Source organism: Bos grunniens, chromosome 3 (assembly GCF_055505025.1).
Source record: "Bos grunniens cultivar Pamir isolate PY7600 chromosome 3, Bosgru_T2T1.0, whole genome shotgun sequence".
Lineage (NCBI taxonomy): Eukaryota > Metazoa > Chordata > Mammalia > Artiodactyla > Bovidae > Bos > Bos grunniens.
In genome coordinates, this window is record NC_141167.1 from 44,372,263 (window position 1) to 44,395,398 (window position 23,136).

Sequence of the window (23,136 nt, forward strand, 5' to 3'; positions counted from 1 at the left end):
CTTCTTCCTACATCACCTGGATACCTAAAAGCTAAGAAAGTCACATTTTCTAGATAAGAGCTCTTCCGCACCATCCCTTCCTCCCATCTTGCTCTTCCTCTAAATCACACTCTGCCTAGCCTGGAGCAGGGAAAAAAAAAAATTATCCAGGGAATAAACATGGATCATTAAGGGAAAGAAACCAGGTGTCTCAGAGGAGTCAACCATTTCAGTTTTCCTCTCCTCGGTTCCAAAATGTTTCAGTTTTATTCTACAGTCTGCCGGCCTAGGGAGAGGATTACGATTGGGCTTCAAAAGAAACAAGGACATGCTTGTGAATGGGAAGCGGACCCTCTCCGAGCCTCTCCCACAGATCTGTGCTGGCTCCCGGGGGGCTGCCAGCCAGCTAAATGTCAGATCTCTACACCCCGCATTCCCGTGCCACACTACCTCCATCCCCCTGGTGACTAAGCTGTTTCAGCAGCTGTGTTATTGCTGGAGACAGGCCAGTGTTATTCGCACAGAATATTTGTTTCATGTGGCTTAGGTGGGGATGGGGACTTCCCTGGTGGCTCAGACGATAAAGAATCTGCCTGTAATGCAGGAGACCTGGGTTCGATCCCTGGGTTGGGAAGATCCCCTGGAGGAGGGCATGGCAACCTACTCCAGTATTCTTGCCTGGAGAATCCCCATGGACAGAGGAGCCTGGTGGGCTACAGTTCATGGGGTCACAAAGAGTCAGACACGACTGAGCGACTAAGCACACAGGTGGGGTTTGGGGTTCTCATTTGCAGATGAGGTCCTCCCCTTGATCATCAGTGAGGGCATTCCCTGAGCTCCAGGAAGCAATGGGACAATGTGGGGGAGCTGCACAGGCTTCCAGGAGATAGACAGACTCACCACCACAGAGAGGGTAGAGAAGGCATCTATGTCTGTGAGAGTGAAGGATAACCAAAAACCAGAGCTCTGGGTCATGGCCCAAAGACCTTCACCCACTCCTTCCTCAGTAAGAGCCACTGATGCTCAGAGCAGGTTCCTTCTGCTCTTCCTCCCCAGGTACTTCTCTCAGTCTCTCCTTTGAAAGACTCTTTCCTTTCCGGTAATGTTGGCACTCCCCCCGCCCCACCCCATCTCGGTCAATCTTTCCATGCATCTATCTCCCCCAAACGCCTCTGAATAGCACTGAGCATGGGCAGTGTCCTCCTGAGTGCTTGTCCCTCAGCCCCTGGCCCTTCCCTCTCTCACTGGGTGGCTTACCATCATTTACACTCATCTCACTCCTGCAGCAAGTTAGGCCCATTGACTTGTTCATCCCCTCCAACCCCCAACATCTCTATCTAGCCTCTTTCCCAGCATGGTGGGTGCGGCAGGCATTCCTTACCAACTGCTGAACAAGCCAACCCAACTCCCTCCCATTGAGGACTGATGGAACACAGGCCCAGGCATGGCACTTGTTACCTTTCTTATCTGTGGGCAGGACCACTTTCTACTTCTGGTCCATTCCAGGCTGCATCCTCCCAAGAGCCCCGCTAGCCTGCTGTTCCTCCTAAGTTGTTCTCACCAATAGCAATCAAGTTACATTTTCGGATGGTGAAGAGATCACAGAAATGTGTTTTCTTGTAAAGGAGGTCTTGTATTTTTAAAAGACAGAACAAAGATTCTCTAAAGCTCTCATTTTTGAGTGCCTATTATGTGTAGATATTTTCAGCCGCACCTAGATGCCAGCCAGATATAGAAGATTATCTGTAATCTCAAAATGAGGAAACCGAGGCGTGTGGTCTCTGTGTCAGTGTGGGAGGGAGGCAAACTGAACAGGCTTTGCCTGACTTCATCACTCCAGGCCTCTCCCATTACATCATGAGTTAGGAGATGAGACCTGTTTCTTGCTCTGGGGAAGTCACTAATTACCTGTACAATTGGAATAAGTCACTTTACACATTGTATTCTTTCATTAAATACTAAAGTTGAACATATGATGACTAAGGTCCCTCTAGTTCTAACATCTCTTGAACACAGAAAATGGAAACACCACCAATATGCTTAACTGCCTTGTACCTTTGCAGCGCTGTGTTAAAAACAAAGAACAGTAAAACAATCCCTGCCTTCAGGGCACTTGCAATGGAGCTGGCGTGACCAGGGATAGAAACTTGATGTTGACTAACATAAAGAGTTAAACAGAAACAAATGTAAAAATTCCAGAGTACATGGCAGTCCTGGAGAAAAAACAATGTCATAACTATAAAATGACAAGAGGACATTTCAACAATGGTTTCTTTCCCCCCCATAAAAATACCTTTGTGCTGTCGCCAGGACAAGCCAGCTACCTAAAGGGATCCCGTCTGTTTCACCGGAAAGCTTTGTTTCCGACAAGTTTCGTAAAGGAAAAAGTAGGCTAGCAAAAGCTTTTTATTTCCAACCCACCTTTTCCTCATTCCCATGAATGAGGAGGGGATAAGAGTAACAGCAGGCAGCCAGGGAGAAAAATAATATGGCTGGTGGGTCCTGACCTCTTGGGTTCCTGCCGACAGACAAGCCCGAGAGCAACATTTAATTGTGAAAAAACCAGCCTTGCTCGCCTCTTATCTTTTTCCTCTGTGACTTAAAACCCACAATTACTGGCAACCCCTAGATTCTGAGTTACTCAGCTGGTGGTGGCAGCGATGGCTGTGTCTGTGGCTGAAAAGCAAAAGGGGAGTTAAATTTTACCTGCCTCGGAAGCCAGCCTTGTGCGAACACAGCCCTAACCCAGCTTTAGGACTTCTCCCATTAAAAAGTTCACAGATGCCCTCCTGTTGGGAAGACCACCATGTGAGAAGTCCAGATTGGGGGGAAATAAAAACGATTTCCAGCTGCTGTATAATTCAAAGGACAAGCTACAAGTTTCAAATCCTGAATTCCACATTTCATTTCAGTAATAAATATGTGATTTTTCAATTCTTTTTCTTAAGGATCAAACTCCAAATTTATTAGCCCAGTCATCAAGGCAACTCACCAATCAGCCTCTTTCTTTTAGGAGCTTATCTTTTCTCTCCAATATGAAATTCTTTTAACAAGGGAATTTACCATCTTCTGCATACAACATGTCATTTCACAGTATTTCATGGTGGAAAAACAGGGTTCTTGGTCCTGCCTTCCTCAGCTGCAACCCAGATGACTTTGGAGAAGTCACATAACTTCTATAATCTCTATTTGCAGACTTCTAAGAGGTTTTCTCCCACATACCTTTGCTCCCTTCTTGAATTATTACTCTATTCCCAAATATTTTAATTTACATATTCATGTTTACAGTCAAATATAATTAAATCATCCCTTGTGCACATAATCTCCTAAGCGTGCTGAGAATTTCCCGCATCTTCTATTTCAGGGTGTTCTCCAGTTGCTTCACTGGTTATCAACATGCAACTGGGCACTCAGGGGGTCTGCCTATACCATGAGGGCAGAACTCTTTCCTTGAGATTCATGAACCTCTGAATCCCACAGATGACCTTCAGGTCTTCAGTTGAAATATGAATACAAACTATCTCTATGGGGTTTGTGCACATTTTTCTCTCAAGGTCAAGGTTCTTAATCCAAAGTTAAGAACTGCTGTCCTTAAGTAGTGAAAGGCCTGTGGCTAGCATCTGTTCAGGTCCTTGTTTTACACACTGGGTCCCACTGCTGCCCTTTCTGGGCTACTATGTTTTCTTCAGAACTTACATTTATTCTCTCTGCTCAAGTCCAGTAACTCACCTTTATTGAACATTTATTCTGTATACTTCCTATGTAAAAACCTCATATATGTATTACTGTTTCATCCTTAAAACAATCCTAATAAGCGTGGTACTACTATTATCTCCATTTTATAGATAAAGAAAATGAAGTATAAGGAAATTCAGAAACTTACTTGCCAAAGGTATCATAAATCCATTAAGTGACAGGTCCAGTTTTTGGCCCAATACTCTGGCTTCAGAACAAAATAAGGCTGCCCTTGGATTGCCTCCTTGCCAACAGATAGTAGAGAGTCACAGATTCCACCATCTCTCATTAAGACTCCACCCTTGAAGGCTCAATTAAAAAACTGTATTCACAGTGAGTTAATCATTTCCCCCTCCTGTGTTCGTGGAATATTCTGGGCACTTAGCACTGAATACACTAGTGTGATTTTTTTGTTTCTTTCTCTCCTAACTAGACAGTGAGCTCCTAACTAATTCTTTTGAGTACATCTCAAGTATTTACTGTTCTTGGGGCTGTGCTAAGTATGGGGACACAAAGATGAACAAGATACAGTCCCTGCCCTCAAAATTCAGTGTTTCAGGATAGAGAGAAGTAAACAAAGAAGGACCATGAGGTTTTTAAAAATTGTATTATGAAAGATAAGGATTTATCTTTATACCTTAATTTCTGAGTAAAAAATGCCAGCACACAGTAGAAGCCCAATAAATGACCACTAAATGAATGCAGGACTTTGGAAAGGGGGCCTCAGAAGCTGGGCTGTTAAATTTAAAAGATCCACCATCCCTTTATGAAAACTCTTTGAGGTTATTTATATACTGACTCACCTAAAAACTGCTTCCTGAGTTGGTGTCTATGATACATTTTTTAATGTCAGACTAAAAATACACTTCCAGTACACCAACCCTGTCTGCCTACCCAAGGACTAGAAATGAATACAAGGTAACACATAACAACATGAAAGACAAGAAAACTCACTCAACACTAAGTTTACCCACTAACATAAGGGCATCCATCCCCACCTAACAGCATCTTCTAAAATGGTTCACTCTTGAGGGTCTTTGAAGTAACTGAAGGGATACTCATGAGATTTTTATAGTCTAAGAAACTTAAGTGACTCATGGACTTTCAGCAAAAGAGACATAGAGTGGACAGGACCTTAAGGGTCATCTCATATGATTTCCCACTCAGATCAGGAAGCCTCTCCAGGGCACTATCGATGGATCCATGTCATAGACTCAGCGGGATCGAGGCACTCGATTTCCAAGATCACTTATGCTTATAACCCCTCTATATCTCAGCTAGGAGACTTTGAACAAATCATTTAACTTCTCTCATCCTCAGTTTCCTCTCATTCCATACGGGAGAACTGTTGAGATGATCAGATGAAATAAAAATAAAGTTGTCATACTCAGAGATAATTTGTTTGCAAGTAACAGGATTTTACACACACTAGCTTAAGTAGAAATTAGCAGGAAGGATACAAAGGTATCTTGAGAAGCTCAAGTGCCGACAAGCTTGAGGAACCAGAACCAGGAAGAGAAAACTGTCAGGGAGAGATTTATCATTTGTAGTCGATTGTAATTATACCCCATGGTCCTTCATCTCCACTTTTCTCTTTGTATCCGGTTTTCCCACTCTGCCAACCAACTTTCTCTGCTTCTCCAGGCATGAGACGAATGATGGCTGCCCAGGCAGCCCTCAGGACTTTTCAGTTTAAATGCCAATGAAGGTGAGCCTAGAAATAGTGAACCCCAATTTCGTATAAGACAGAATCTGATTGTTCCCCCTTGGGGCAAGGGCCCATCCTAATCCAATCAGCTATGACTGAGGGACTGATTATGTGGTCAGGTGCCCATTCAGAAGGCATGATGGAAGTCCACACTCTGAGGGAGGAGAAATAGACAAGTTCTGTAAGAAAATGATATGAAGCCAAAGCAAATGGCTGGCAACAGAGACAACCACCAGTATCTCTAATACAAAAGTACTTTGTAAAGAAATCAACACTAAATGCAAGTTATCACTGTGGTCATCATTATGATTGCCCCCTCAACCAGCTCCTGCTTGATTGCTACCAATGACAGGCTGCTCACTACCTAGAGAGACAGCCTTTTCATTGCTGAACATTTTCATCTATTAAAACTTTTCTACGTGGCAGCAATTTTTTAAAAAGACACTAAATTCTTCTATCTTCCCCTAGCCCTTACATTTAAAGAACATATAATCTTGTCTGTTAGGTCAGGCCTGGGCTTTCCCTTGTGGTCATAGTATGAATAACCAGTAAGACAGCAAAGATAGATTCAGTGGACAAATATCTTAAGGAACAACCTAAACCAGAACGATTAAAAAACCAGAACCTCCTCTTCCTTCAAAGAATTACTACCTCTCCTACTAATACCATGAGCACTAATTTACTAAAGCAAAAGAAGAACCGGAACCATTTTTAGCATCAGTGTGTAGATAGTACGAAGCTATTGAGAAAAGTGTTTTTTTCCATTGTAGAGTCCCTGGCATTTTAAGTAAAATTCTGCTTTGTATAACAAAGGATTTTCTTTCTCCATCTAACTTTCTTTTGCTTTCAGAAGTATCATTCAGAAAATAATTTTACTTCTTATTTTCTTAGGTCACCCCAAATAAAGGTATGATTTTCCATAAAATAACCTTACATTAGTTATGTGATGACTGACTGGCATTTAAGTACTGACAATACCCAAAATTAGAAGAGGAGGTAAAAAGCACAAAATGTCTTATATATAGTGGGGCGCCATCAAGGAATCTGCTGCTTGTGGTGGCTTTGCTGCTCACATTTTTCATTGATGTTACCAGGCTTTTATTTTAGTAACCAGGATATACTTGTTATGGATGCAAAGAGAATCTCCTCATTTATATTCTAAACTCAGAGCAGGAAATGAGACACGTGGGTGATCTGCAGCTGTGGCACTATAAACAGGACCAGCCTACCTCCTAGTCTAGATTCTAGACTGCACTACATTTCCTGAACTTGAACTTGGGAGATTGAAAAAAAGAAAATATACCATTTTAGAATGACCAGTGCATTCTATCCAAGAATCTTAAGAGGCCTCTGTCTGATAGAAGCCTCACTGACCTGTATATTTAGTCTACACAGTTGATATACAACCAGGAGATCCTGCTCTGTCTCCAGCCAGCTGTGCTACAGTGGGCAAGTATTGTAAGGTTCCCTCATCTCATAAATTAGTCCTTTAACATTTGGGGGCCCATTTGAAAATCTGACAAAAGCCTCAAAACCTCTTATTCCCAAAACACACATAAGTAAACAGGACTAAAATTTCACACAGTATCAGGGGCTCATATGGTCCTCGAAGTCTACCCATAAAGTCCTGTTTAAATTATTAGACCAATAGCATTCTGACCGTTCTTCCAGTGCTCAAAGTCTGCAATCACACAGTGGATGTTTAGTAACAATTACTACAGATTATTCAACACCATGGATGAGTGTTTTGCTAAGACTAGAGACCAATCCAACACAATCTACTTTCTAATGCTAAATTGACCAATAAGTCAATGGATGACTAGAAGAAAGTGGGAGGGATCTCATATAACAAACTATATGTGTGCTCAGTCGTGTCAGACTCTTTGCAACCCCATGGACCATAGACCGCCAGGCTCCTCTGTTCATGAGATTATCGAGGCAAAAATACTGGAGTGGGTTGCCATTTCCTCTTTCAGTGGGTCTTCCCAACCCAGGGATTGAACCCGCGTCTCCTATGTCTCCAGCATCAGCAGACGGATTCTTTATTACTGAGCCACCTGAGAAGCTATAGCAACTATCAACATTAAAAAAATAAATAAATAAAGTCTTGGAAAGGTTTTGAAAGAGTCCAACTCTGTTTCTTGATTGAATTTGTTCACTTGGAAATACATAACACAAAACCATTGAGCCAGAAAGTATAGAGATCCAGACAGCTTTATAGGGATGCTGTCCAAGTCATGGGCTTACACATATCACACCCAAATACAACAAAGCCAAAGGTTCTCACCCTCCTGCCAATATAAACATGTTCACAATGGTTAATTTCAATTGTTCCTGAAGATTCCCTCAAAGGGAAAGATAATCCATGAATGAGCATAAACAAACATGATGTCTTTAATATTCACTATCCTGGGTTATAATCAACAAAATACGGTCCTCTCCTGTGATTTTAGTTTCCTTCTATTTTAAGTCAGGTAAGTTACGTAAGATGGAGTTATTATACTTGTAAATTCTAGGTTCTAGCCTTGGTTTGAAGAGGAAACACAACTCTATAAGAAAGAGGACTGGCCATGTAAATTCATCTTGAATATTGACAACCTCTCTACCTTTACTCACCACCTCAAACCCCACTCCATTTAAGGCTGCTGCATCTTTCTGGTGTGTTTTGAGCTTTCTCAGCTTATCTTCTTTTGAGGGGGTAGGGAGAGAGAAGAGTAAAATTTTGAAGTTTTTATTTCTTCCCCCATTGACACCGGGGTAGGTAAAGAAATTTACAAAAGAACTTTAAAACTCTTGGTGTCACTAGCCTATAATAAAAACTATCCACTCAGAAATGTTTCTTTATGAGACTGTAACTTAGTCATAAACCAAAGAAGTCTCTTTTAGGGAAGGTGGGGGAATGGGAGTGGGAGGGTAGAATTAGATTTCTTCTCAGTGACTTGCTTCAACATAGTTTGTTAAAGAGGATTAGCTGATGAAGCATGGAATTCCTGTTGTGTGGACACCATATTACCAACGGTCTGCTCCATCACACCAGTTACAGTTTTACGGTGTAGAGAGTCCTCTGCTCCATTAAGCTCTCTTAGTAGACTCTTCTCGAGAGGCATCCGAAAATTAAGAACCACAGCTCTTGCTGATGGTCAACAATAAGATCACAAAAGGATTCCATCTTTTCCCTTCTATAAATCCGCCCCAATCATTTTAGATAAAGTGACAGTTCATTTTTTACAGTCAGTAGATTATTCCTTTCTGAGAAGGCAATGGCACCCCACTCCAGTACTCTTGCCTGGAAAATCCCATGGACGGAGGAGCCTGGTGGGCTGCAGTCCATGGGGTCACTAGAGTCGGACACGACTGAGCGACTTCATTTTCACTTTTCACTTTCATGCACTGGAGAAGGAAATGGCAACCCACTCCAGTGTTCTTGCCTGGAGAATCCCAGGGACGGGGAAGCCTGGTGGGCTGCCGTCTATGGGGTCGCACAGAGTCGGACACGACTGAAGCGACCTAGCAGCAGCAGCAGCTTGTTCCTTTATCCTAATTATCTTCATCTGGTGTCTACCTAACATGCTACAACAGCTACGCAAATGAAAGAGTACAATCATTTCATGAAAAGTTAGGCGGTTTTCTCCCAGGGCACTCAGACATCTGACTTGAAAAATGACTGGGTAATAATGTTGTTCTATATGTTTACTAGAAATATTCCAAAGAAATATTTTCAGTTTGAGAAAAGAAAAATCACCTGTTAGAGAAATAATTTGATCATTTCATGTAGTCATTTGCAAAAGTGAAACAAGTTAAGATTTAGTGCTCAGTTGCAAAGTACAGCATAGGGCTCAAGGCAAGACATAATGACTTCATTACCTAAGAACAGAATACCCTGGCTTTCCCCATTTATCAGTACTTCTTCAGCCTAAGAGATTTTTAGACATCTGAAAATCCTAGATTTACTGCTAAAGACAGATCAATCCATCCTGATGCTTCCTGCCAATGAATTTCAGTGCTTCTATTTCAAGAGAAAATTTGAAAGCTGGGTAGACACATGTTGAAAAAATAAACAAATATCTTTTTCTTTGGTCTCAGCCCCCAAGTTCCTCAAAAGAAGCCCCATAGAGAGTCTGAGGTTATGCTAAGTATGTGACTTGCAGTCGTAATCAGTAGAGTGATATTACATTACAAGTGAGTACCATTTCGGCCATCCCAAACCTGTATTTTAAAAATATCTATGTAAATTGAGTGATTGATAAAACACTATGAAAAGAAAGGTATACCTCCACTCTAGATGATATTTTCAAATAAAATAATTTGTTGTTACAGAACTATCTAAGCCCATCACATAGATAAACATTCGTTTTTTCCAACAATTAACCATCCAGACACCAGGTGTTTAGGCTGACTTTTTTCTGACATTTTTTAGTCTACTCACTCCCTCCATTTTCTAACTCTCCAGAACAAAAACTGAAGTCCTCTGTCCTTTTCAGCTCTAAAGAAGCACCATGTTTGTGCCCTGATAAACACATTAATCCCATGCCTCTGAAATGTTTAGGTAAAAGTCAACCACTGACCCAAACACAGATTTCAACAGACAGGTCTGCTGTCTGTTGAAACAGACAGAATTCGTATAGTCATCCCTCATTATCCACGGGAGATTGGTTCCAGGACCACCCCCACCCCCAAATCCCCACCCAGTGATACCAAAATTATGGATGCTCAAGTCACCTATACAGAACAGTTCAGTAGGCCCTCAGCATCCACAGATGAGACACAGAGAACCACCTTGAGTTGGCATTTACTGAACAGTCCAATTTCCCAGGTGACGTTAGTAGAAAAGAATCTGCCTGCTAATGCAGGAGACACAGGAGACGAGGGTTCGATCCCTGATCAGGAAGATCCCCTGGAGGAGAAAATGGCAACCCATTCCAGTATTCTCTCCTGTGAAATTCCATGGACAGTGGAGTCTAGCAGGCTACAGTCAGTGGGATCGCAAACAGTCGGACATGACCAAGCAACTAAACAACAACAACAGCCAGTTTCCAAGTATCTAGAAGTCTCTAGATTCTCTTTGACTGGCTTTCCCTTCCCAGTTCTTGCAGACTATTGTTTTAAAAATGAAAGTTGCTCAGTCATGTCTTTGCGACCCAATGGACTATACAGTCCATGGAATTCTCCAGGCCAGAATAATGGAGTGGGCAGCCTTTCCCTTCTCCAGGGGATCTTCCCAACCCAGGTCTCTTGCATTGCAGGCAGATTCTTTACAATCTGAGCCACAAGCGAAGCCCAAGAATACTGGAGTGGATAGCCTATCCCTTCTCTAGCAGATCTTCCTGACCCAGGAATCAAACCAAGGTCTTCTGCATTGCAGGAGGTTTCTTTACCAACTGAGCTATCAGGAAAGCCCTTTTAAAACTATCACTATTTACAAGTTGAACTGGTTACTACTTTTCATACTTAGCAATGAATGAAGTAGTAGGTTATTTAAATGTTTATTTTTAAAAAATCAAAGTAGGGGGACTTCCTCGGGGACCCAGTGGTTAACACCATGTGCTTCCAAATGCAGGGATATAGGGGATGCAGGTTCAATCCCTGGTCAGAGAATTAAGATCCCAAATGCAGTGCTGTACAGCACAGCAAATAAATATTTAAAAAAAAAAATGCAAGTAGGAATTCTGTTTAAAATTGCTCTTTCAAGTATACTTATTTTGCATAACAAACATGGACTATCTTTCTCAAATAAAATATACACATTCTCTAAACACTTTTATTACTATAAATTACTCTATAATATCATTATTTCCCCCTCCAAAGACATAGAGATTCCCTAATAGCTCAGTTGGTAAAGAATCCGCCTGCAATGCAGGAGACCCTAGTTCAATTCCTGGGTCAGGAAGATCGCCTGGAGAAGGGATAGGCTACCCATTCCAGTATTCTTGGGCTTCCCTTGTGGCTCAGCTGGTAAAGAATCCTCCTGCAATGTGGGAGACCTGGGTTCAATCAATGAGTTGGGAAAATCCCCTGGAGAAGGGAAAGGCTACCCACTCCAGTATTCTGGCCTGGAGAATTCCATGGACTGTAAAGTCCATGGGGTCGCAAAGAGTCAGATACAACGACTTGCACGTTCACTTTCACTTTCAAGACATGAGTCTGATGAAATCTTGGAATTGATGAAACAATGACCAGTTTTTAAAGTGAATGTCAATGCTTATTCAGTTTCTGAGGGATAGTCAAGATCTCAAATTCTAGCCAAAACCTGTATCATCTTAAATTGAAAGTTTAAAAGGAATAAACAATTTAGCTCCAAATGACTGTCATGTAAAATATATAGTCCTTTGATTATTTTGTCTGCTCAAAGACCCTTAAAAGATACATGAAAACTCTGCATGTGTGTATAAAATCCTAACTTTAATAGTCCAAATGTGAAATCTCTTATTATTTGAAATCTGAAACTCATTTCATAGACTGCCTAGGAAAGCTTAAAGAAAAAACAGGATTGGTCCTGATGCTTCCTTCCATTTGAGGTAATATTGCTAGCACTGAATCTTTAATAAACAGAAAGTCATGCACATATAATAGGATCTTATTAACCACATTCCCAATCTTTTTTCTTCTGCCCCACATACTGCTATCAGAAAGGCATTCAAACAATGATAAAATGTAAAAAGTAGACAGGAGGTTGCACATACTCTTTAATATAAGGATCAGGGGGAAACCTAGATCTACTATGTCCCATAAATATTATGATATGCATATGTCTATATAACTCAGCAAAGGTATACCATCCCTCTTTAACTGATTTCCTCTTTAATGTCCATTAGCAAATGGTAAAGAAAATGCACTTAAGAATATTCTCATGAACCCAACATATAACATGTTCAAATTAAAGTCAACAAGCCCCATCACAGCTACTGCTCAAAATAAGAATTTTTTGATCAATTTGGTTTTCTTGATGGTTCCAGTTTATTTATTGAAGCGACTGTTAGTTGTCCATCTTATTAGAATTTTAGTGTGTCCCTATTAAGTACAGATTTTCACGTTATAAGAAATTAAAGGATGTTGTTTAAGAATCTTTAGTCCACTCTTTTTCTAGATGAAGATAAAATGTATTTTGGAACCTGAAGATGTACTTGGGGGAAAAAAACCATACAATGCATTCACATTTCACTTACATATAGCAGTGTTTTAGTTAAAGCCTCATCAACACAGATATTTTTGATGTTTAGATTTAATATATGATGGGAAGCAATTCCTCTGTGAAGTTATTCAGATATGTAATAGGTTCTGACCACCAATTAGGATGGAGGGTGGAATTTCCCACACATCCAATAATTCTGACACCACTATCTACCCAGAGATAACATCAGATTCCACAGGTAAAGGGCTCGGCCTTACAAAACTGTCCCTCTCTTCAGATGCCAGTTGCAAGCTCAGTTGAAGCTTCAACCTTCTGATAAGACTGTAGACCAGACCAACAGCTTGACTGCAACCTCAGAAGAGTCAGCCAGAGACTCCCAAGTTAATCTGTGCCCAGATTCCTGACCCAGAGAAACAGGGAGTTGATACATGTTTATTGATTTATGCTGCTAAATTTTAGGATAATTTGTTACCCAGCACTACTACAGCCAATACAGAGCAATTATTTAATTTCTATTACAGAGTAAATCATTTCCTTTACCCTTGGAGTTAGGAGTCTGTCTGGGAACATTATATGGAAATACACAACAGGCAACCAGCCCAGATAACAGAGTACTATGTCCTTGACCTTCACATCAGAACATAAATCAGTTAATCTACCCATGTCAGCTTCCCATGGCTCCTCTAATGATGCTAATTCTCCTTTTCTTGAATACATTCTGGGAACTAGGAATACAAAAACCCAAACCTCAAGGTATACACATTAGTTTTAGTCTCCGTTTTTAACCTCATAGCAAATTTCCCTTCCTGAAGCTCAAACATTATACTGTATACTCCTCTCATTATAGCACTTAGCTTTCTTAATCATATGTTTAAGGATCTGTTTCTCAACCATTTCTTCCCTAGTGCTTTCTTCAATCTTGTATCTTCTGTATCTAGTACTTAACACATGGTTGAAACTTAGTAAATTTGAATGAATAAATGTGTTACACAAACGATGAATGAGCAAGCAAGTCAATAGGCAAGAGAGTAGGAATAATAGGAAGTACCCCTTGAATGTGTCAGTTGTTATTAATATGAAGGTCCAAGTGCACATCAATCACTCCTTCTAGCTAAAATGCTCTTCCAGGGACTTCTCTGGTGGTTCAGGGGCTAGGACACTGCACTCCCAATGCAGTGGGCCCAGGTTTGATCCCTGGTCAAGGAACTAAATCCCGCATGCTGCAAATAAAGATCCTGCATGCTGCAACAAAGATTGAAGATGCCACATCCCACAACTAAGATGCAGCACAGCCAAAAAAAAAAAAAAAAAAATCCAAAATAAACTAAATTAAAAGAAAATGATCTTCCACTTGCACCCACCCTCATCTCCAATTCCTTGTCAGAATTTTCACTCGTTAATACTCACCTCAAAGATCTGTCTGCTCACCTTTACACACACACAAGTGCACGCATGTGTATGTGTGTATGCCAAGGCAGACTTCCCTTTCTCTGCTCTAAAGCCTTCTCTTCATACTCCCACAGCTCCTGGGTATACTTTGGACACTGTACTGTAATGATTGATTATTTGCCTGGCATCTCCACTGTAAGCCCCTTGAAGGACAGTGTTTTCATATGTATCTACATGTCCAGCCATCAGTTCAGTGTGTGGTAGCAGTGGGTACTCAAAAGCAGTCTGAATTAATGAGTAAAAGAGTGAATGAATTAGGGATAGAATTACATTTTGAAAAATGATCTCAGCATAATCTGTTCCAGATAAAATGTCAATCAGGCATATATACTGTTCTAACTCCTAAGGGGAGTAAAATTAATATACTTATGTATCACAATAATTTCTGATACAAGAAAATTAGAATTTAAAAAAGTGCTCTAATCCATGGACAAATTCCCTATACTATTCCCAGATGTCACAAGTGAATCTGCCTCTCAAAAATCACCAATCTCCCCCTCACAAAATGCTGATATACCTCATGCCCTCAGAGAATTGAATCACAACTGAGCAAACTAGAAAAATAACCTGATTTTATGGGAAAATGGGAGCTCCTGGGTTGGTGCTCCCATTTTGACAGGTATATTTTTCTTAGGCAATGGCTTAATTCAAAGCCTCACCAGAAAAGACATTTGGAAACATGGGACCTGTCAGAAATTCTCAAATCACTCCACTGGGTGAGCTCCCTTGTGGCACTAAGGCAATGGAACTTGGCTAGAGCAGGGCTCCTAAGCCAGGCTGCCTGGCTTTGAATTCCAGCTCTTCCACTCTCTGGCTTTCTGACTTTGGGCAACCTCACTGATGCCTGAGTTTTCTCTCTGGAAAGTGAAATAAGACCCACCTTTAGGAACTGGTAGGAAGATAAAATGGGTTAATTCAGGTTGAGCACTCAGAAACGCATCTAGTAAGTAGAAAGTAGTCAATAATTGTCACCAGTAACACTATTATTTCACTCCTATTATACCTGACTCTGAAAAGCCTGAAGAGAGAAATTCCCCAAGACAGGAGAGGGGTAGGGAGAGTGCACTTACTGATTTGGTTGTTCAGCTTGAATGCAATGTCCAGCTGCAGGATAAATAGCATGAACTGGAACCAAGGACTCATCTCCATGGAAGGGAGGGGGATGTGGACAGAAAACACAATGTCATTGGCTTCAATTTCCCTTGGAATTGCTTCCTCGATGTCTCGGATCTTGTCACATTGGTTGGGTCCCCAAGGCATTAACCATTTTGCCTTGTGATGGTTTTTACGGACATCCACACATTTCACTGACATGTAGGATACTGCCGTTGTGGGTCCTGGAGCTGAAAAGAGAATGTTTTTCTGTTTTAAAAGAATCATCCATGTAAGTGCCTAATTCTGCCTAACATTCTTTCCACTACTGTCCTCTCTCCATTTTTCACACTGCCTTTCATAACTTAGGCTCATTAATACCAAGTGTTAGTCCCTCAGTTGTATCCAGCTCTTTGCGACTCCCATGGACTATAAGTCCATCAGGCTCCTCTCTCCATGAAATTCTCCAGGCAAGATTTCCTTTCTCCAGGGGATCTTTCCGATTCAGGAATAGAGCCTGGCCTCTGGGTTGCAGGCATATTCTTTACTGTCCGAGCCACCAGGGAAGCCTATTAATATGAAGTGAGTAAAAGTTGCTCAGTCGTGTCCGACTCTTTGTGACCCCATGGACTATACACTCCATGGAATTCTCTAGGCCAGAATACTGGAGTGGGTAGCCTTTCCTTTCTCCAGGGGATCTTCCCAACCCAGGGATCAAACGCAGGTCTCCCGCATTGCAGGTGGATTCTTTACCAGCTGAGCCACCAGGGAAGCCCAAAAATACTGAAGTGGGTAGCCTATCCCTTCTCCAGCAGATCTTCCCGACCCAGGAATCAAATCAGGGTCTCCTGCATTGCAGGCGGATTCTTTACCAACTGAGCTACCTGGAAGCCCTATTAATACCAAGAGATCTCCCAAATCCAGGTGAGGATCCTTCAGTGATCTCTAGAGGTGTCATAAAGTATACCCGAGAGCCTTCTCATTGTATTCTTTCAATAAATAACTGGTGATTGAAAACATGTGTAGCCAGTTTTGTTCGGTTACCTCCTCACACCAAATAAATGTCACAATAATCAACTATGCTTCACTTTCACCTGCCTGAAGGCTTGGAAGGCACTGGGGCTTCACAGAACAGTGCCTGAAGTCAGGAAACCTGGGGTCTGAGGCATGGTCGAATGACTTACTCTCAGGTAATTTGGAATAAATTGGTTAAACAAAATATATTGCTTCAGGATCCTCATCTGAGAAATAAGCTGGCTGGCTTCTAAAATTCAATCAAGAGACACTGATGTATAGAACAGTCTTTTGGACTCTGTGGGAGAGGGAGAGGGTGGGATGATTTGGGAGAATGGTATTGAAACATGTATAATATCATATATGAAACGAGTTGCCAGTCCAGGTTTGATACACGATACTGGATGCTTGGGGCTGGTGCGCTGGGACGACCCAGAGGGATAGTATGGGGAGGGAGGAGGGAGGAGGGTTCAGGATGGGGAACACATGTATACCTGTTGCAGATTCATTTTGATATATGGCAAAACCAATACAATATTGTAAAGTTAAAAAATAAAATAAAATAAAATTCAATCAAGATGGTTGGTTTTTGAGGCTTTTCTACACTGAAATTTTACAACACTTCTTTTGATTGAGAGAAAGAATTATTTTGACTTTGGGATCCCATTGAAGGTACCTATCAGAGACTGGGAACCCAAACACCGACTTGACACTTGAAGGATATACTAAAATATGATCCCTGCATTTTGAGAGGGATCATTTAATTTGATAGAACATTAACAACACAATTTTGTAATTATAAAATGGCCATATCACTATAAAAGAAAATTTGCAAAATACAGAAATGTTGAAGTTCAAAACAACATTTACCCAAAATCCCACTTGAGAGAAGGAACCACTGCTGTAAAAATATCAAAATATTATGTTTCTTTCTATCGCTGTATACTTAGATAAAAATTCAGAGAGGAATTAATTTGCATAACTTTAAAATACATACTAATATTAACATATGTTTTTATAAAATAGGGTCATACCATACATAGTTTTGTAGCGTTTTCTTTTCTATTCACTTAGCAAAGCAAAGTAGCACAGTGGTAAATAACACACTCTGTGGAGCCAACCCGCCTGGCTCCGTCATTTCTGGTCGTCTCACCATTAATTCAAGCTAGCAAAGTTAGGGGTGAATTTCTAAACCTGTGTGCGTATTACTCTTACTATCTCTTAAATGGCAATCATAGTAGTAACTAACTCTGAGTCACTATATACATTAAACAAGTTAACATATGAAAAGTATTCAGAACAGTGCTTGAAAGTACATGAAAAAATACAAAATTTTAGCTGTTACATGTAAGTATTTTCTATATAATTAAAAATTTTCCTCTAGTGGTTGCAAAATAATCATGTGATATACCAATTTAATTTACTTACACCCAAGCCCCTTGGTCCAAAAAGTTTGTCTGTAAATAAGAATAATTCTTTGCCTAATATGTTTTGTTAGTAATTTACCTCAGCTCTTCCAGCTGCTGCCTTAATTTGTTTATGGCACATTTTAATACTACAGAGAAGTTCCAGATTTCATATATAATCTCTCCTTTATATTTTTTCCACTCTTCTGTATATAGAGAGATTTTCTAATTTCCAGATTCAGTAGTCACCTTTATTACTTTCTATTATTTTTAACAATTTCATTTTTTAAAGTCGCTTAGTTGATCCACTTGAAATTTGGTTTGCTACTAGGGATGAGGTGAAAATCTATTTTTATTTTTCTAAATCTTTAAATTATTGCTTACTGAACAAATGCTTCTCTTTTGTTGATTTATGACAGCACCTTTGTCTTATGTTTACCAATAGATTTTTTCTGGACAACCTACTCTTTTCCATGTACTGTACTTTTTTCTCTTTTTCCATGTATTGAGCTTTAAATTCATGGCCCAACCAACATGATTTTAAATCATGTAAATGGATGGTTTATATCAATATCTGATAGAGTAAAACCCCTCCCCTACTCCACCTAATATTTGTATTTTTTTGCTGGATTTGACTGAAATTATATTAACTCTATAAATTAATGTGGACAAAGTCAGCCTCCTTTCCCAACACTTAGTTTTTCCACCCAAGAACAGAGATTACTTTTCTAATAAATGAGTCCATTTTGATATCTCTGAAAATTTTCATTGTTTTCTTCATGTAGATCCTTCTATTACAATATATTTTTAAATCTATTTATAAGACTTTTCTCTGAAAGTAGTGAAAGGAAAACATAAATTATGGTTTATGTTCATGGTTTAAATACGTTTAATTTGGTACATATGATACTTGACCTACTGTGCTTTCAGACACTTAACGAACAGAAATCATCTCTTATTTGGAAGAGATCAAATAGCAACTAGAGGAATATGTAGAGTAAGAGAAAAAAATCATTTATGACTAAAGAGTGTGTATTATTTATTATTAATACTTTGCCCTGCTTCTAATACTCAAATACACATTTTTCTATCCCTAAATATCCATCCTAATGGTAAATTTTGAGTAGTAAAACGTTATATTCCCAGAAAGTTGGGATAATGCCTACTAAAACTTATCAGAAAACATAGCACTGCTGAACTCTAGCTGTAAGTCCTTCAATGCAGTATCCTGAATACTGCAACACAGAGCCGTCACTAATTCAAACCAGAGAAGTTTTTCTTTAAAACTCAAAATGTATCATGAAGACATTTTATACCTAATCCATCTGAAATCAGACATCTTACTTTTTATTAGAAATATGAATCGATCAAACTTTGATCATCTTGACTCAGCTAAATAGCCCACCAACATTATAAAGACCAAGTGGCACATTTAACTAAACTCCTTTTAATGTGGTTAGAGGTATAAACAGGGAGACAAAAGTCATGAATTCTATTTTGGCTAACATACTCAAACTGACTATTTGCTGCAGAAAACAGTTACTACATTTTAAAACTTCTATTCTTCCAAAATGAACCTAACCTTTTTTCATTTCTTTTTTTTTAATCCTTTTGAAAAACAAGTCACTCTCTTCTTAGACCAAAATGAAAAATAACTATCTGAGTTCCTAGTTAACCTCCAAACCCACATTCCAAACTTTAATCACAGAGAAGCTGAACACTTTACGGGCACAAAGGCTGCATTTTTAATGGACATGGTGAACGCCTGCCTTGGTAGCAGCCTGAATTATTCTCATTCTTTCATTAGTCTAGTGTTTCTTGCATAGAGAAAAACATCCCAGGAATACTAATATTTTCATAAGCATCAGAACTTGGAGAAGCCACAAGTGCATCCCAAGCTATATGAGAATCACAAGTATTTTTCTCCACTTGAATAAATCTAGTCTAAAAAAAGCTTCTGCATAACTTTAAAAACCTGAAGATAATTCAACATTTTCCATTTCTAGGAGTGCTCAAAAGGCAAAACACTTGTTTGAGAAAGTAAACAGACATCCTGATAGTTAAACAGAATAATGTTTCCTGAATAATATATTTACAGTTCAAGACAACTTCCTACTCCAGCTAAAAGTGAATTTCAAAGTGTTTCTTAAGTAGAAAGCATATCAATGTAAACCAAAAACAAAGCCTTCAGCTACCAGCTGGCTGCCTACTGTAGCAGGTGTTTTCATCAGCTATGGCCAAAATTGTGACTACGCAGGTCCCCAAACAGTGTTTAAAAATCAAAAGAACTCTGATTTCTGTCTTTAAATTGTTTTAGAATTGTGAAAGATTTTATCTTAAGAGAAAAGAATGAGATGGGAGAAGCTGAAATTATCTGTAACCTTTGAACAAGCCATAGTTGACTAACCAACAGTTATACATAAGGAAGGCCTCAGTTAGTCACCAGCGTGGTTTTAGGGATTAATAGTTTGTGTATTTAAGAAGGGGGCTGGATGGATTCAGGTCAACAAACTGAGTCATGTTTGCTCAGGTGAAAGCTAAAAATAACCACTCCTCAGTATTCCTAGGATAGTAATGTAATATCACCCAGCTGCCTTGGTACACATTTTAAATGTCCCCTCTACCCATCCGTATAGCATTTAGTTGAAAACAAGTGGCCTAAAGCTACTTCCACGTCAGTACAATTTAGTAGAGCAATCAGGCCCCAAATGAATATGTCCAGGCACTGTGGACTGGTTAGTCTATGTGGGTTAATACCACTCTCACAGGAAGGCACCAAAGCTACTCTTTGAAAATACCTTCACAAGCTACTCTTTGAAAACACCACCCCATTTTAAGGCCAGTCCTCTTTACCATGTCAAACATAAGCTGTATTTTCTATTTTTTAAATCTGTATTTCAACACAGTACTTTTGGCCTCCACCTCTCTGCTATAATGGAGAACTGTGAAATCTGACACTATACAACCTTTAATTAAGTGATAGGAAATCAATAAGACTTCTAATTCAAGGCTGTGGAAAACTGAACAAACACAACAAACAAAACAAGTTGGTGACCTTTCAGTGACATATATTACTCAGGGTCATATTGCATTCACCAAATATGTCTTGAGTACCTAACTATACATGAAGTACTTAAGTGAACCTAATAGACACCGGCCACGTGGAATGTAAAAATAATGGGGGAAACAGACAATACATAAATAATTATAGGAAAAAGTAATTATAGCTGTGGTGATACTATATTTACCCTGACATTACCTGAGAAAGGGCAATAGTTGGATATTTGGAAGGTAGGAGAAATGAATTCACTAGAATGAGACAGAAATTCCAGTCACCATTACAATGTAACCTTGAAGAAAAACTCAAGTGAACAATGACTAAACCTGTACTTCTTTTGGAAGAATATTCATTGACTCCAGTCAGCTTCCTGTTATGGCATCTCAAATGGCTGTCCAGTTTACAAATTGCTATCTGGCCAACCACTACCGCTATCATGCTCAAAGTTGACTCAACATCAAATCATTAGCCCCTACTCCCGCCAAACCCTATAATTAGAGAGTTAGACAGAGATACAAGACTTGGTTGCCTCCTAGAAAAGTTAAAATAAAATTAAAACAACATGCTGACATGACACATGGTCTCCATTTAAGCCAACACAGACTATTTATTTCTTTGCTTTATTACAAATAAAGAAGATTCCTTTAGCAATTATCTAGAAGTATTACTATTATGTGGGCACTGTGCTAACTAAAGATAGAGACAAATGACAGCCCCAGAGCCTGAGTTGCTCACACAGTCGAGTGTGGGAGGCTGAGTAGTTGGCAGAGAAGTACATCCTGATTGAAATGTGCCCTTACAGATGTTTGCACAGGATGCATCATTTGTGAAGAGGGCTGGGAAAGCTGCTTGCCTGAGGCCTGGACTTCAACTTCAAAGAGAGCAGGTGTTCATTAGCCGGTGGAAAAGGGGACAGGAGTGGGGAAGCACTGAAGAAGAGCGAGCGCTGGGTCAGAAGATATGTAGAAAATCACAGTGCAGCCGTCCCTATGTGTCCACTAAGAATTACTTCCACAACCCCCACAGATACTAAATTCTGAGGACGCTCAAGTCCCTTGTATAAAATGACACAGTATGGTCAGTCCTCCTGATCAGCAGACCAATCTCTGGTTGATCTGCAGATACTGAAGGCTAATTGTATGGTCTGTGTTTGAGGATTAAATTTAAAAACTGATCATTTAATAAGTGAAAATGCTGGACCACACCAGCCTTGTTACAGCCCTTGGCTTTTTCTGACCAGTGGTACAGTTCTCTTGAGGGCCTTGGCTTCTGCTCCCATGAGTCTCAGCTTCACTTACACAGCAACATAAAGAAGAGACCCACAAACAACAGAATTTTTATTTGAGGTGGGGGAATCTTTCCTTCTAAGACACGCTGATATCTTGTAGGTAGCTACAAGGTAGCTTGAACAGGGTGTCCCAGAGAGCTTTGCAGTCTCCATTATCAGGAATAGCCTTCACTGAATGAGAGGAAGACTGTCTTCATTGCAACCAAAATGATATTTCAAGATTAATCTGCTTTGGGTTTCAAGGTGAAGGAATATGGAAACTAGACCAGTTAAAGGGATAATTCATGTTTACAAGCATTAATAACCAGAACCCCTCAAAGTGAAAAAGTAACGATTTTAATTAAAAATAGTCAACCATTTCAGAAATATTTTAGAGAATTTTTATAATAGCATCCAGCTAACAAAAATGAAAAAAAAAATATACACTGATTTAAAAACACAATCATTTCATGATGTATGTCAAATCATTATGCTATACACCTTAAACTTATACAGTGCTGTATGTCAACTACATCTCAATAAAGCTGGACAAAACTTTTTTTAATAAAAACATACAGACAACTGCTACAGATACTTTCTACTGACTCAAGAGGGAGGTTGATTTAACTTTCAAAATCTAGTCTTAATTCAAAATCTGCTGTCATGATCTCTGTACCTCTATAAACATGAATAATTGATTTATCAATTTTTTATAATCCCATTTATTCTTTTTGTTCCCTGAAAGATTTTGGTTTACTAGTGAATATTAAACTTTTACTTTTAAAAAGGAGTTGAAGCTGATTTAAAAGGATGGAATTAATGTTTGGGGCATTAAAATTACTTGGTCTATGTCTGTATGTTAAAAGTAGAGAATAAATGCAATAGCTGGATAACTTAGGCCCCCACAACTTTCCCCTGAACTACTGACACAATGCTAAATGGCTCAATATCCATTCTACTTTGTAATATAAAGAAAACTTCCACTGCCTGGCTATGAATGGTATGTATAAGACATTTATAAAAGATTATATACTCAAATTGGTTCTAAGCTTTGCTTATCTGAATATCTATGCTTGCCTAAATGAGAATTTATAAGAAATGCATTAGGCATTTAAGACCATTGGACAATTCCTGGGTTTGCTTAGAATTCTTTGATTCCCTCCCAAGAAAGGGCATGAGGGAAAGAGGTACAGAAGTGGCAGAAACCAAGGAGACCAGATGAATGTCTGTTATTTATACAACACAATTTTTATTCAAAGGCCCCCCACCAAAAAAAACACACTTATTTAACATAAAGTA

At 39.5% G+C, this 23,136-nt stretch overlaps 1 protein-coding gene across 6 annotated transcripts in view; it reads right to left on the bottom strand.

The window, feature by feature from the left end:
- The window catches only part of WLS (Wnt ligand secretion mediator), a 116,788-nt gene that overhangs the window by 60,722 nt on the left and 32,930 nt on the right, over positions 1 to 23,136 (bottom strand). For 3 of the 6 annotated variants that reach the window (XM_086394314.1, XM_086394313.1, XM_086394312.1), the window contains exon 2: positions 15,071 to 15,343. The exons of the other annotated variants lie outside the window; for them this stretch is intronic. In XM_086394314.1, the coding sequence (XP_086250440.1) occupies positions 15,071 to 15,343 (273 nt within the window). The remainder of the gene's footprint in view (positions 1 to 15,070; positions 15,344 to 23,136) is intronic. 6 annotated transcript variants of the gene reach the window in all.